The sequence below is a fragment of the Schistosoma mansoni genome, chromosome 2 (assembly GCF_000237925.1).
Source record: "Schistosoma mansoni strain Puerto Rico chromosome 2, complete genome".
Taxonomy (NCBI): Eukaryota; Metazoa; Platyhelminthes; class Trematoda; order Strigeidida; family Schistosomatidae; genus Schistosoma; species Schistosoma mansoni.
In genome coordinates, this window is record NC_031496.1 from 32,788,023 (window position 1) to 32,804,794 (window position 16,772).

General features: G+C 36.6%; 1 protein-coding gene across 1 annotated transcript in view; it reads right to left on the reverse strand.

Moving 5' to 3' along the window:
* Smp_210300 (putative 60s ribosomal protein L7a) overlaps positions 1-14,676 on the reverse strand; it is a gene marked incomplete at both ends in the record, with an annotated part of 45,155 nt that extends 30,479 nt beyond the window's left edge. Inside the window, 6 exons of the mRNA XM_018796415.1 lie at positions 559-615; positions 4,543-4,571; positions 10,727-10,941; positions 13,905-14,037; positions 14,088-14,204; positions 14,250-14,676. Of these exons, the coding sequence (XP_018650630.1) occupies positions 559-615; positions 4,543-4,571; positions 10,727-10,941; positions 13,905-14,037; positions 14,088-14,204; positions 14,250-14,676 (978 nt within the window). The remainder of the gene's footprint in view (positions 1-558; positions 616-4,542; positions 4,572-10,726; positions 10,942-13,904; positions 14,038-14,087; positions 14,205-14,249) is intronic.
* Between the last annotated feature and the right edge of the window lie 2,096 nt (positions 14,677-16,772).

The following is a 16,772-nucleotide window of genomic DNA, read 5'->3' on the forward strand; positions in this document are numbered from 1 at the left end:
TGGCGTTTGAAGTGAAAGCTACTGAGTTCGAATCCCAGAGTGAACATCAACTCTGAGATTCAAATACATCCAGTTGATGAGTCCCAAATAGAATGAAACGCGCGTCTTGTATTCCACTGCTAGTCACTATCCATCTTTTCTTAATAGTGATATTGTCACTTAATTGATAAACCTGCTTTAAAATAGATCACCAAACCACATGATGTTAGTTACTAACAAATTAAGTATAACCAAAACATACACCAGTAGATTATTGACGCAAGCCGACGTTCGGTCGTCATTCAAACATAAACAGTATGTGTTTAACATGAAAGTTATCAGTTATTGCAAATGACACCGAATATTAATTTTTATTTATCACTTAACATATGCTGAAACTTTTTTTTTATAAGTAATATATAAAGTATTTATATTGATAGTTAACTAGATTCAATTCTATGTTAGGTAGATGAAGTTGTCACACACACACACACTCACACTAACACACACGCTGAAAAGTATTTCACCACCTGATGTACACATGTAAATTGGAATCCCTTTTTTGAAAATGAGAAATACCTGTGGTACAGGTTTCCATTCTTTCGGTTTTGATATATTTTCCAAAAATGATCCCCCCTATTAAACAGTTAGAGATTAGATCTGAGGTAAATTTTTAATATTTTGTTACATGCATGTGTATTGTAACTTGATTGTAGAAGAATCATTCATTTGTAGTTATTAATCATAAAAAAATTCCCTCTGGTCACTATAAAACAAAATATCCATAGCATTCGTTCAGCACTAAGACGGACTTGACATGCATGACATTGATCGCCACCCAGTGATCAATCAATTGTGATGACATCTCAGTCCTACAGGAAGTCGGTCACGGCCCGAATAGCTGAGTGGTAACGTCTCTGACTGTGAAGCTGAGTGACACGGGAACAAATCCATCAGGGAGCTTCGGTTCCCTCAAAATTACAGGTACACCTTACTGATGAGTGCCAAGTAGCACGAAACACGGGTCCAGGGTTTCCTGTTGACCACCTCCCCCCACCATCTTATCTCAACTTAGTGCACGCAGAGTCGAGCAACGTAGACTAGTGGCCACATTGCAACTTGATCGATAGCATTCGATTAGCACCAAAAAGGATTTGACACGCATGACATTGATCACCGCCCAGTGATCAATCAATTGTGATAAAACAAAAATATTTAAGTTGCATTATGTTCCAATGCAACGAGAAACAATCGTAGGTTTCATGATGTGGTTCTTGTTTTTAGTAAAACGCCTAAATTGAACATTCAATGTTTATTATACTAGTGAATACTGAGTCTCAAATAATGTATCATAATCATGGTCAGAAACCTGGTAATAGTATATTTTCGAATGTCTGATGAAAATGTGATTTCATAGAGTATGATGCAATATCAAGAAAACAGTTTCGTTGGAAAATCATTGCTTAATTTATTATCAAGGAGATGTACTGTATGAAATCTCGAAGAAACTCATGCCATCCTATAATTCTTGTGAAATTTTATAGCTCACGCCACAACGCTGCCTTAACTAGATAACAATTATAAATTAAGAAGTACTGGACAACTGTATCATCTCATTGTGAAGGTCCGCGACTGTACACGGTCACTGAGCCAATGGGCTTCAAACTCAAGTACGTCAGGTTTTACGATTCGCATCTAACTTTTAGATGACTGGGCTCAGTATCCGATGTCTTATGTGTCCGACTTCAATCAATTCGTGATATTGAGTAATTACCTTCCAATGTGATTGATGGATAACATCCTCACTCCAGAAATAGTTGAACTTGAATGTTCATCCCTTCTCACTAGAACTCTGAAAACCAACTCCCGAAATTGGTTACTAGTGCACAAAGGATTATCATTACTTACTTACTTACTTACTTACTTACTTACTTACTTAAGCCTGTTACTCCCAATGGAGCATAGGCCGGCGACCAGCTTTCTCCAACCCACTCTGTCCTGGGCCTTCTTTTCTAGTTCTTTCCAGTTCTTGCTCATTCTTCTCATCTCTGTCCCAATTTCTCGGCGTAATGTGTTCTTTGGTCTTCCTCTTCTCCTTTGACCTTCAGGATTCCATGTGAGGGCTTGTCTTGTGACGCAATCAGGTGATTTCCTCAAGGTGTGCCCAATCCACTTCCAGCGCTTCTTCTTGATTTCTTCCTCTGCTGGAATCTGGTTTGTTGTCTCCCACAGTAACTTGTTGCTGATAGTGTCTGGCCATCGGATACAAAGTATCTTGCGTAGGCAGCTGTTAATAAACACTTGTATCTTCTGAATGATGCCTTTCGTAGTTCTCCACGTCTCTGCCCCATACAGAAGAACTGTCTTGACATTTGTATTGAAAATTCTAACCTTGGTGTTGGTTGACAATTGTTTTGAGCTCCAGATGTTTTTCAGTTGTAAGTATGCTGCTCTTGCTTTGCCGATCCGCGCCCTCACATCTGCATCTGATCCACCGTGTTCATCAATGATGCTGCCCAGATATGTAAAGATTTCCACATCCTCCAAAGCTTCTTCGTCAAGTGTAATTGGATTGGTGCATATTGTATTGTATCGGAGAGTCTTGCTTTTCCCTTTGTTTATATTGAGACCTACTGCTGCTGAGGCTGCCGCTACACTGGTCGTTTTCTCCTGCATTTGTTGTTGCGTTTGTGATAGAAGAGCCAGATAATCCGCGAAGTCTAAATCGTCAAGCTGCATCCTGCCTGTCCACTGTATCCCGTGCATTCCTCCAGATGTTGACGTCTTCATAATCCAGTCGATCACCAGGAGAAAGAGAAAGGGTGAGAGTAGGCAACCTTGCCTAACACCGGTCTTTACCTCGAACGAGTCGGTGAGTTGTCCTCCGTGGACGATTTGGCAATTTAGTCCATCATAGGAGTTCCGTATGATATTGACTATCTTCTCAGGCACGTCGTAGTGTCGAAGAAGCTTCCATAGTGTCGTCCTGTCCACGCTATCAAATGCCTTTTCGTAGTCGATGAAGTTGATGTACAGTGATGAATTCCATTCGATTGATTGTTCCACAATGATACGTAGAGTTGCGATTTGATCTGTGCACGATCTATCCTTACGAAATCCAGCTTGTTGATCTCGAAGTTGAGCGTCCACGGAATCCTTCATCCTGTTTAACAATACTCTGTTGAAGACTTTTCCTGGTATTGAGAGGAGAGTGATGCCCCTGTAGTTGTCGCACTTGCTAAGATCGCCTTTCTTTGGTATCTTGATGAGAAGTCCTTCTTTCCAGTCTGTTGGTACATGTTCTTCGTCCCAAATCTTACTGAAGAGGATGTGGAGTATCTTGGCAGTTGCTGTTACATTTGCTTTCAGTGCCTCCGCCGGGATGTTGAAAGGATTATCATACATATACATAAAACTAGGATTACCATAGTGATCGATTATTGAGTCCTTAATTTTAATCAAATCCTACATAACAACTTTATAATGTGACTACTCGCCTAAATGATTTATAGCAACCCACATACATTTGAGCTTGTTCACATTTAATTTGATTAAGCTCTTTTATTTACTTATTTAACAGATAGAGCCATTCTTAGAACGACGACTTATCTATACGATCGTACTTTTATAGTGTTGAGCTTGTATGATATGTATACTTGAGCATAGCATACTGACTACGTACATATTCATTCTGCTAGCTTTAGTGTTAATCGCTTAAATGAATCGATGACGCATTCATTTTCCTACGTATATATATGTGCATTTTAATCCTGTTCATTGATTCACTTGCTCGCTGGCTCTTCGGCACTCGCATATCGTTCTTGCTTTGTGTGCCTGTGGTTTTGCTGATCCGTGTGTGATGAGATAATAAACGCATTCAACGTATTCGTATTAGTCTTCTGATTTATACATCGTTGGGCATTATCTAGCAACTGTTATCAAGACGAGCAATATACGAAGTTAAAGAATTATATCGAATACCGAACGCCACAGAACTGGTGATTCCCGAAGTACGAACGCAACACAGCTTTCTAAGATTCTATTGAAATACTCAATAAGCCTTTCGGAAGCGCTGTCCATGAAGCCCCTTAATCCTACTATTCCTCTTTTTAGGGTCACCAACCCAAAACTTTGGTTTATTAGGCTTGAAAATTACTTTAGAGCTAACCGCATTCATTCACAACGAGATAAATTCGGCCACGCAAGCTCTAGCTAAACTGGATGCATAAAAGCCATATGATGTATTAAATCAGGCTGTGATAAAAGCCGTCTCGTTAACTGACCGATAAACTGTTGAGCAGCTTCTCAATCAAGTGCAAATAGGAGACAGGACTCCATCACAGCTAAACAATTATGTGAGCAGCATAACAAAGGACATGAAGGTAGGCAGACACATATTTTATCAGTTGTGGCTTCGTCCACTCCCGCCGAATGTGCAGCAGATCCTCGCCGACATAGACAACATCGCTATACTAGGTGGTAGAATACATGAGGGAATGAAACACACAAGTCCATATGATTTTATTATACGTAGTAAATAATTAAATATCGAAGAACACTTACATTTGGATATTTCAAAGTATGATCGCGATCTGAATGATTATTATTATTATTACTATTATTGATAGTATTAGTGACTAACTCTTTTGATCCTGAATTTGAACATTCGGTTAAGTTACTAAAAATACAATAATAATAATGGTGAATACAATGCAAAAAGTTATCAATCCAGTTCCCATAGATACTAACAACTTATCACCTGAATAAATTACTAACAGATTTTTTTCGAAAAAGAATTGAAAACTTGCTTACTTTTATTATATACCTCTGAGTATTTGATTAGGCCAGTAAAGGTATCTCAAGTCAGTTATCTATTTACTTAAGAAATGGGTTGAATGTAATGCCTAGTATTTTTCTTTAGTTTGTTTAATGTCTTGCAAATATAATCATTAAAAGTTGGGAATAAGGGTAGATTATTATCAGAAGTGGTTTCGTGAAGATTTCAGTATTTGCATAAATGAAATCATGAGTCGATTGAAGTTAGGCCACCAGGGAAAACCTGGAAGCACTGGACGGCTGTTTCGTTCTATTGAGGGACTCCTCAAGAGTGCGAATCCACGATCCCGCACTCACGAGATTCGAACCCAGGACCTACCAGTCTCGCGCCATAGCACTTAACTGACGGACCACTTAGCCGGCATCCAACGGTGTTAATGTCTAACTTCAACTGATCCACGAAGTTGAGGAACCGTTCACTAATTGTCTTCAGTGAGTTGATATCTCACATCAGACGTGGTTTGAACTCCACTGGTCACTGCTTCTCACTAGAACTCCAGGATTTACCTCTAGAAGTCAGTCACTAGTGAGCATATGATTAATATTATTATCAGAAGGGGTTTTGTTGAGATTTAGTACATTCATAGTTGAAAGCATGGGATCGTGCATGCGCACTGCTGAGGAGTCCTATAATAGGACGAAATGGCCTTCCAGTGCTTCCAGGTTTTCCTTGATGGTCTAGCTTCAATTAACTCATGCTTTCAACTATGACAATACTAAATCTCCACAAAACCCCTTCTGATTTAACTGATTGAGTTATTAGCGGTTTAAGTGAACTTAGTTGAGAAGTACAAAATTCAAGGTATAATATACACTATAATGGCTACCAAGAACAAAAAACAGTTCGAAATCAGCTTCCACGAAACTGATTTATTCTTTATTTGATTTAGAATCTTCAAATTTAACATGAATTCGTAATTTTTATTTGATCACTTTTTTTCTTTCTTTTTTTTTTGAAACGACTCTTGATTTTCAGTCCTTTTGTTATTATCATAAACGATACCGTTAGAACTAAGTCTTCTTGCTATTCATTTTGTTCACTTCATCTCTCTCTATAAATTGAATCTATTAGGTTGAACTGAATGAACAAAACTTTTTCTTATAAGAATGTGATTATTAAAAATTAGGTTATATATTTCCAACACCAAATTCAGAATTTTCAGTACAAATAATAAGAGAGTTCTACTGTATAGGGCGGAAACTTGGAGAACTACGAAAACCATCATCCAGAAGATATAGGTGTTTATTAACAGTCGTCTATGCAATATATCTCGGATCCGTTGACCAGACACTATCAGCAACAAGTTACTGTGGGAGATAACAAACGAGATTTCAGTGGAGGAAGAAATCAGGAAGAAGAGCTGGAAGTGGATAGGACGCACATTGAGGGAGTCACCCAACTGCATCACAAAGCATGCCCTCACTTGGAATCGTCAAGGCCAAACGGAAAGAGGAAGGCCAAAGAACACGTTACGCCGAGAAATAGAGACAGACATGAGAAGAATGAACAAAAATTGGATAGAACTAGAAAAGAAGGCCCAGGACAGAGTGGTTTGGAGAATGCTGGTCAATGCCCTATGCTCCCTTGGGGGTAACAGGCTTAAGTAAGTAAGTAAGTAAGTAAGGTTATATATTTAAAAATATATCAGATTATTCAACCACAACCAGTCTGTGATATCATTAATCAATCAAATTAGAAGTTATTTAATACATAGAGTTGTATAATTATTAATTTACAAATCATGGAACCATACCCAGTAAATAACTTATAAACAACCATTTCATCTTTATACATTAGATTATTACCTAGAAGTTAAAAAATGAATTAACTTGTATACAAAAAGAATATACTACTTTTAGAGATTTGTCGATAAGATCATGATCAGAAATTGCCCATGTTGTATTACAAATTAATTTTCAATAACCAATGAATTTTATATAGTTGAGATCATGAGTCAATTGAAGCTAAACCACCATGGAAAACCTGGAAGCACTGGATGGCTGTTTCGTCCTATTGTGGGACTCCTCAGCAGTGCTTATACACGACCTCGCCTCGCCAGATTCGAACCCAGGACCTACCAGTCTCGCGACAGAGGACTTAATCTCTAGACCACTGAGCCGGCATCCAACGGTGTTAATGTCTAACTTTAACCAATCCACAAAGTTGAGCGACACATCCACCAATGTCTTCAGTGAGTTGATATCTCCCAACAGACCTGGTTGAACTCCACTGGTAACTGTTTCTCAGTAGAACTCCAGGAAATACCTCATAGAGCCAGTCACTAGTGAGTATATGATCATTATCAGAAGGGGTTTTTCAATTGACTCATGATCTCAACTATATAAAATTACTAAAATCTCCACAAATTCCCTTTTCTGATAATCAATGAATTACTTTTATGATTCTAAAACAAGTAGTATTTCTATAAAGCTGAAAACTATATTCAGTTTTGGGAATTAAAATATAATAATAATAATAATAATAATAATAATAATAATAATAATTGGGATTATTAAATCACTTAGTATTATGATTTCTGTTATTACGACCCAGCTGCTCTTATTGTTTAGCATCCTTAGACATTACTTCATTAGACAAGTCCCTAAATTAGAACACAATTGAACAGGAAAGTTATTATATCCCAAATAACAAGAGCCTTCTTCAAGTCCCAGCTAGCGTTGATTGGTTAAGATATAGCCAATCAGCATGCCCCGACACAATCCTTCACCGAAGAGCTTTAATCCAATTTATATCCCTGTAGCACTTAGATTTCCACTGAACACAGTATAGGAAGTTTAAAATAAATCGTTCTGTAAATAAATTACTGATAATTTCGAAATAGATTCAAATTATTTCCACTTAATGACTAGTTAAACCATGAACGTTTACAGCAATGATTACTGAAATAAATTTGTGTTATGGTCAGATTTGGGAAATGATTTGTCGTTCTATAATCTTAAGTATCATGCTTGATTATCAATCAGTTGCTTATCTAATAGGTAAACAATTTTAGATGGTTGAAGGTAGTCGGTGTTCGTTACTATTCAGGGAATTAATGCTGTCGGTGGGATTTAAACCCTTGTCATTCATTTCTATAATGTAAGACCCTACTATCATTGAGTTAACCAAATCCCGAATGACCTTTTATAAGACTGAAATCAATCACTTTTACACATATAATAACCTAAATTCCTCAACCTATAATCATATACTCGGTGATCCTATTTTCCAAAGTCCGTTTTGTTGGGACTTTGGTGTGATCAATTCCAATATCAACTTACCGAGTCCTTCCTTTTTTCGGCCTCATAGAAATTGTTCCATCTTCATTTTCATGAAGTAATGATTGTGAACAATTTAAATCCTTTATTGATAGAAATAAAGAAAAAAAAACATATTTACATATATGAAACATAAAATTATGCTGTAGACATCAACTCAAAACTTGGTAATGTTCATATTTATCCCTGAAGGAAAAAAAAATAATATACATATGTATATGTATATCCACGATCCCGCATGCGGGGATTCGAACCCACGATGTGCACTGCTGAAGAGTCTCATACTAGGAGGAAATGGCCGTCCAGGGCTTTCAGGTTTTCAATGGTCGTCCAGCTTATATTGACTCATGGATTCAACTATTAAAATCAATACAATTTTCACAAACCCGTATTCTAATATATGTATATGTCATTCGAATATGGAGAGCATTTCAATAAATAGAAGGACAAATCTATTTTCACAATGCTACTAAATTAATTTTTACGTCCAAGATTTATTAGATTGACTATATGATCGAAAATGTATCCATTATTAACTCATAATTAAGTGAATGTTTAATAGAATTAAATAATATTCAGAAATGTAAATTAACAATAAATGATGGAACCTTTTATATAGTTGAAATCATTAGTCAATTCAGGCTAGACAATCATGGAAAACCTGGAAGCACTGGATGGCCGTTCTGTTCCAGTGTGGAATTCCTCAGCAGTGCGCACCCACGATCCCACCTCGCGAGATTCCAACCCAGGGCCTAACCACTGGACCACTTAACCGGTATCCAACGGTGTTGTCTAGTTTCAATTGACTCACAATTTCAACTATATAAAATTACTAAAATCTCCACAAAACCCCCTTCAAATAATGGAACCATTATAAACAGAAATTAATGATGATTGGGATATTGATAATAATGTTTGTAACTTAATGACAATATTGAGACAGTGTAATAAGAAGATCAAGATTATCAGAACTATTTGATATATTAGCGCAATATATTTCGAACAGTCCCATCACACATATACTTGTTAAGAATATTTATATATAAAAATAAAAAGGTCAACTAGACCGGGAATGGGAGATATGAGGAGATAAGGATAATAATAATAATAATAATAATAATAATAATAATAATAATAATGGTGTGAAAACAATTTGAAACCAAATCACTCTGGATAATAAGCTCATATTACCAGGGTAGGTTTAAGGTGAAAACAAACTGGTTTTGAATGGGTTTGAATTTTCGTATGGTTAAGGCTTCAGTAAACTTTAGTATACTCCACTTAATATTGTTTGTTTGTATTTTTCCATTGATGTTTAGGACTGTAACTGGTCAGTCTCATATTTGCCATATACACATACTGAGTGCATTGCCTCAATATAGCCTTAATTCACAAGTATTGTAAGCGAATATGGATGGTAGCTTGTAGTAGAATCCAGGACGCTTGTTTCGTCCTATTTGGGACTCGTCAGCTGGATGTATCTGCATCTCAGAGTTAATGTTCACTCTGGGACTCGAACCCAGTACCATTCGCTTCAAATGCTATCGCGTTATCCACACAGCTACTGAGTCCTGATAGCCACTTGCATGTGCTATGTGATTAAGTATAAATTCACTTAGTATTGTTTGTTACGAAAACGCACTTCAGTGCTAGGTAGAGCGTTTTTTGTTATGATAGTGAAATGATCTTTTTCAAACGAAAGCTGTTTTATGAACAGAACAGCATCCTTAATACACAATGTAAAGTCAAAAAACGCTAAGAACCACAACATTATATTAAGTTGAAATCGTGAGTTAATTGAAGCTAGACAACCATGAAAAACATGGAGGCACTAGATGACCGTTTCGTCCTATTTTGGGACTCAGCAGCAGTGCACATCCACCATCCGCCATCGTGCTGAGAATTCTAAATTGTACCAGATTATAATATTGAATAAAGCCATTAATAATAATAATAATAATAGTAATCCCTTACCCGCGAGATTCGAGCCCAGGGCCTACCAGTCTCGAGCCAGAGCCCTTAACCGACAGACCACTGAGCCGGCATCCTACGGTGTTATTGTCTAACTTCAACTGATCCACGAAGTTGAGAAACCATTCACCGATTGTCTTCAGTGAGTTTATATCTCACGACAGACATGGTTTGAACTCCACTGGTGATCACTGCTTCTCACTAGAATTCCTGGATGTACTTCTCGAAGTCAGTCACTAGTGAGCATATGATTATAATCAGAAGGGATTCTGTGGAGATTTAGTATTTTCATGGTCGAAAGTACGGTTTCAAATCTCGCGAGGCGAGGTCGTGTATGCGCACTGCTAAGGAATCCCATAATAGAACGAAACGGAGGTCCAGTGGTTCCAGGTTTTCCTTGATGGTCTAGCTTCAATTGACTCATGATTTCAAATATGAAAATACAAAACAATTTGTTAACTTACTCCTAATGAATGAAATATTGAATTAGGTAATTTCAATCCAGTTGTATTACGTAATATATCATGCATAATAACACTACCAAGTGAATGTGCTAATACAGAGATCTGACCACCTTTTTGTAAAAATTGTGGATTTTTTAAACAAAATAAATTAAATAATCGAGTTAATTCATAACTTAAGCTTTGCATTATATCATTACGATACACAGGACTTGTATAATATAATATATCTACAAAACTTTGATTAATATAATCACGTAATGGTCGTAATTGTGCTATAGTTACATTGTTTAACGTTTTTGAATTCAATGATAAAGAACTACGCCAATTGACTGGGATAAATTCAAGACGTTGTCCAAATTCAGATAATTTAGGATAAAGTTTTTCAGCTACTTTTTGACATGTTTTCCTTATTCTATACGGGAAAAAAAAGCAAAACAAAACATATATTCATATATATAGTAAGGTACTCTTGTCGTAGGTGTTTTAAACATATATATATATATATATATATATATAGTTGAGATCATGAGTCAATTGAAGCTAGACCACCAACGAAAACCTGGAAGCAGTGGACGGCCGTTTCGTCCTATGGTGGGACTCCTCAGCAGTGCGCATACACGATACCGCACTCGCGAGATTCGAACATAGGACCTAAAAGTCTCGCGTCAGAGCACTTAACCGACAGACCACTGAGCCGGCATCAAATTGTGTTAATGTCTAACTTCAACCAATCCACCAATTTGAGCAACCATTCATCAATGTCATCAGTGAGTTGGTATCTCCCAATAGACCTGGTTGAACTCTGCTGGTTACTGCTTCTCACTAGAACTCAAGGAAACATTCCTTACAATCAGTCACTAGTGAGCATATGGTTATAGATCAGAAGGGGTTTTGTGGGTATTTAGAAGTTACACATTAACACCGTTGGATGCCGGCTCAGTGGTCTAGAGGTTAAGTGCTCTGACGCGAGACTTGTAGGTCCTATGTTCGAATCTCGCGAGTGCGGTATCGTGTATGCGCACTGCCACTGAGTAGTCCCACCATAGGACGAAACGGCCGTCCACTGCTTCCAGGTTTTCCTTGGTGGTCTAGCTTCAATTGACTCATGATCTCAACTTTATAAAATTACTAAAATCTCCACCAAACCCCTTCTGATATATATATTCAGATGAATATGTCAGTAATAATAGGCATAATGGCGAGACTATAATTTATGGTTACAGTTTTAAGGTACAGTTTTGGGGCCAGTGTTATTCCTCCTGTACGTAAATGATCTCCCTCGTCTACTATCGTCATCGGTCTTACTCTATGCTGATGATGTCAAGATATGGAGAGCGATACAAAGCAAGAGCGATAGCTTAGAACTTCAAAATGACCTGGAGAGATTATCTGAATGGTCACAAACCTGGCAATTGCCGATAAACACTTCCAAGTGTATTGTGATGCATATTGGCCATCAGGGTACAGATACATACACGATGAATAACACTGAGTTACCTATTGTTCAGGCACACAATGACTTAGGCGTCATCGTTAGTCAAGACTTAAAGACTACTGCACACTGCCGTGCAATAGCCGCCAAAGGTTTTAGGACTTTATGGTCCATACGCAGGGCTTTTAGGCATCTTGACGCTAAAACGTTTCTGACTTTGTATACAGTGTTCGTACGCCCTAAACTTGAGTACTGTATACAAGCAGCTAACCCCTGCCTAAAAAAAGACAGTGAACTCTTGGAAAGAGTTCAGAGAACAGCAACTAGGCTGATTCCCGGAATAGCGAGGCTCCCGTATGGTACTAGACTGACCAAGCTAAACCTATTCCCGCTGTCATATAGAAGAATCAGAGGTGACTTGATTATAGTTTTCAAATTGCTAAATGACAAATTTGCACCTGATATGCCCTCATTTTTCTTGTCTTCCAAAACAGAAAATCTACGAGGACACTCCAAAAAAGTTCACAAGCCCAGAACGAATTACTTGTCAGCTGACTACCGACTTTCCCATCGAATAATCAACGAGTGGAATTCATTACCTCAGCACGTGGTTGAGGCTCCATCCGTCGACTCCTTCAAAAGAAAGTTGGATCAGCTGAGAGGCCATCATTGCCAGGACTAACACAGGCCACCAAGCCTCCTGTCCTTTCCAAACTGAAACTGAAACTGAAACTGTAGACCTTGTGCAGACTACTGTGATGTTGTCCTTCGATGTAATATGTGTTGAAGGAAGACATTTGCTATAATAGGAACCTTGATCGTTTGATCCAGATCGAGACTAAGGCATTTTATAATGATTGCCACCAACTGTATAATAAAAGCACCAGTAACATTGGCTACAGTATTCGCTGATGTTACTGAAGTTTCGGCTGTTCAGTGGTATGAGTATTGTAGGGACATATCCATAACAAAAATGATAAGCTTACACAACCGGATCACACACAAATAAAAATGAAGCTATGTGGTCGAGGCTGAGAGGGTTTTTGTGACCTTATCATGGCTCCAGAGATCAACTATTATGAAGCCATATGGATGAGTTCCTCTGCCTTATCCACTACGATTTTGGGACCTTTGAATCTTTTTCTAACCTTGATAAGTTTTTGGATCATATAAAAGAAGTGTATCCACTTTAATTATTTGGTTTTGTATAATATATTTTTACTCTATGCTGAATGTTTACTGATTGGCAAGTATTTCTCAAGGTCACTTAAGATTCGTTCAAAGGTCATCCATAAATTATAGTCTCGCCGGCATAATGAGAAAAGGGGTCAACAGGTTGTCTTTTATAAGTACATTTTTGACCATAAAAGGTATATGGAGTTTGTTGAATATTATGGTTTACAGTACATACTGATTGTACCTAGATAATCAATGAAAACTAGTAAGTACTCCCTATGTTAACAATAATAATGTATCCACCACTAACTAATCTCGAGTACTAACTCACCAAGTTCTAGTAAGAAACCATGATCAGTGGAGTTTAACCACGACGTGTGGGTGAGTTACTAAATAATGGGGAAAGAAACATAGTGAATAGAACAAAGTTGTGAATGCTGTGCATTGGATATTGGGCAAAGGATCTGACAGTTAAGTACTCGCCAAGAAACCTGAAGGTCCTGAGTTTGGTCCACATAAGGTTTGAGGACCCGCACTGCCTAGTCCCATAGTAAAACAAGATAGATATCCAGTACTTCTCAATTTTTAGTTAATTTTCAACTGGAGTCATTCATTAGTGTAAACTATATAAATTACCAAACAAAAGTTAAGTCGAATACGTTAAACAACTAACAATTAAATTCTATTTATCAATTTGTCTAATTTAATAGTTAGTAAATTTTGACACGTGAATAGATAAAAGATGCTAGAAGAAATGAAAAACATACTTGGCACATTCGTGACGTATACTAGCTAACTGTTGACCGATACCATGAACAACAAAGCATACATGAGTAATAGGTGGAGGTCTATCACTAGTTTCTGCTGGACGAACAAATCCTCTGCTAATAGGAACACTACCTTTAAGGTAAGAGTATTTCGGTTTAAATTTTCTTTAATGAAGTACTCACTTAATCCCCCGTGTAGTCTAACTTTACCAAAAGGCTCTGCACTTTTAGTAACTAAATAGATAGTACCATCAGGCATCCATTTTATTTCGTGATTGTTTGACTGATATTTATGAACAGCTGAAATAAATGTGACAATAGAATTATGAACTAATCATTACTTACGTTTATGACTTTTTCTTGTAACTTTTTTCAATTTAGGTATAGCATACGTACGATGTTCATATTCAATCACTTCAGATAATTTTGTATCTAAAGGTAACCAATTGATCTTCTGAAACCAAACAGCTCGCACCACTTGGGTTGAACACCAAGTTTTTCTTCTACTATGTACAGATCGTTTTTTGCCAAACCAGTATATAGGAATGCATAGGAAACTTTCCATGTCTACTTCGAACATCTCTCCACGAACAGTAATCTTTTCGTAAATTGGGTCCGTGCTGCCGTTATAACGCTCTCGATAAGCTGTTTCGAGACGTATTGAATCATATCCACAAAATGGTTTCCATGTACTCACTCCACCAGAACGACGGAAATACAACCAACGGACAGCTTCGATAGGAACTTCATCATCAAGCAGAAAAGTGCTCATATTTGATCAGGGTCTCCTCACTAAGGACCTATTTCTTTTAGATGAAAAAGAACAATCATTAGTATCAGGGAATGTAAAGTCAAATTTGTAATATTCAGCAAATTCGATATGGAGTAAAAATGAAATATTTACTTTCGTATACTAACGAAAATTTTCTCATAAATTTTACAACTAGGTTTCACTGAGTTTGTGCTGTTTCAAACATATCGATTACTGACAAACTGATTATTCTACGGTTTGTGTTAGAACTCAAAGTGAAATCGCTATCGTAATAGATTATGCATGTTAAAGATAAGCTCTTGATTAATCAAATATTCAATACATTGCAAATCGTGTAAATAAAGCTTCATGACACTATCTGATACTGCTCAGCAATAAAAATCAGGTTTTAATTCAACTTCAGTGATGATGCCGCATTAGTAATGGGGTGGTCCAGAAATTTGTTTTCGAGGACAATGACAATGATTAGGTAGCTATTTAATAAAGTTATTATCATAATTATCACTGATACCATCATCTTGAGACACCGATTTCGGTTCTTCGACCACGTGCTAAAATTATCATCTCAGCAACTTCCGAATTGTTCTTCATTTTCCAAACTATGACTCTAAAATAAGTGTAAGTGTGATCTATTTGGATTTAATTTTGAGATAAATTATCTCGATGTCAAAATTGAAGTCTCGCGATGCTTTAATGTTCTCGCTCCTCAATGAAATATTTTGTTGTCTTTTTAAAAACGTATTATTACACGCGAAAGATCAAATTGTGCTGATGCACGACTTAGTGAATAGAAGAAGATCAAGTTTTCTCACTAGAATTCAGACACTAGAGCTTCCAGCATCAGGTAAATCGACTAATAAACATCTTATTTTGTCAGCTGGAATATTCAAAATGTTATGGTTTTAAGAGGATGAGCTGTTTCAAGAAAAAGTATGAAGTGTTTTCGCTATAGATATATTTAGTTTGCTGAAAACGTGCTGAGTGAAATACTGTATTAAGTTAAAGGCTTTTTCCAAAGCTTTTGAAAATGTAATGATTTTAAATTACAACCTTTAAATTTATAGGACCAATAGAAAAGTTAGATGTATTTTGGCTGGTATGGAGAGGGTTAGAAAATCTCGTTTTGTGAGTGAATTTCGCTAATCGTTTAAATTTAGCTAAGTATGTGGATAATTTATTGCTAATTGCAAAACACTTTACCGTAGTTATATTGTTGCTTTCTTTTCACCAGTATGCGCCATTTGACTGATTATTGTTCAAAATGTAAGGTGCTTTTGAACTCATTCACCGTTCTCAACTACCATTTTGACTATCTATTATGTCACAACTAACACGGTCGCTGTATTTTTACAGTTAAACAAATTTACCTTAATTCTATCTGTCTTTTGAATATCAACGTGGAATTATTAAACTTGGAATTGTCTTTTAAGAGTCATCATATCTTTTCAGTATAAGTTAATTCAAAGACTTTTATATTACTTTTTTACTGTTACGATCCTGTATTTGCCTAAATGTTAACTTTTAATATAATCATTGCATTTACTTATTCACATTTCTTCCTCGATTTTTTTCGGTCTATTACAGTGATTAATACTGAGATAGATGCACAATATAACTAGGCATGCAGAATTTTATTGCTTTAGTCTCTTTAAAAGACTTGATTTACATTCATCAAAACGTTCCTCACTATTTTCAGAATTTAAATAACTTAAAGATTATCCAAGATAAACTTCAAAAATTAAGAAAATGCATCAGATTTTGTGGTAGCGAAAAAACAAACACGCATATTTTGAACTCCCAAAGCTTTCTCAAAACAACTTTGTTCACTGGAAAATTGGAAATACTACTTTTGGTATTATGGTAATAACAAGCTTCATTCAAATCTTTACTGCTGTACGAATGATAGGATATATATCATGAAGCGATACTACTTGGTCTTATGAAAATAACTTTGGATCCAGTAGTAAAACACATAAGTATGAATTATTTATAACCATTTACAAGGACTTTCTAAAGACCCCAAAATCAGTACCTAGCTGTAATTTTAGCTGAAGAGTTCCATCGTACTTGTATCGAGTAAAAAACCAAGCTACGTT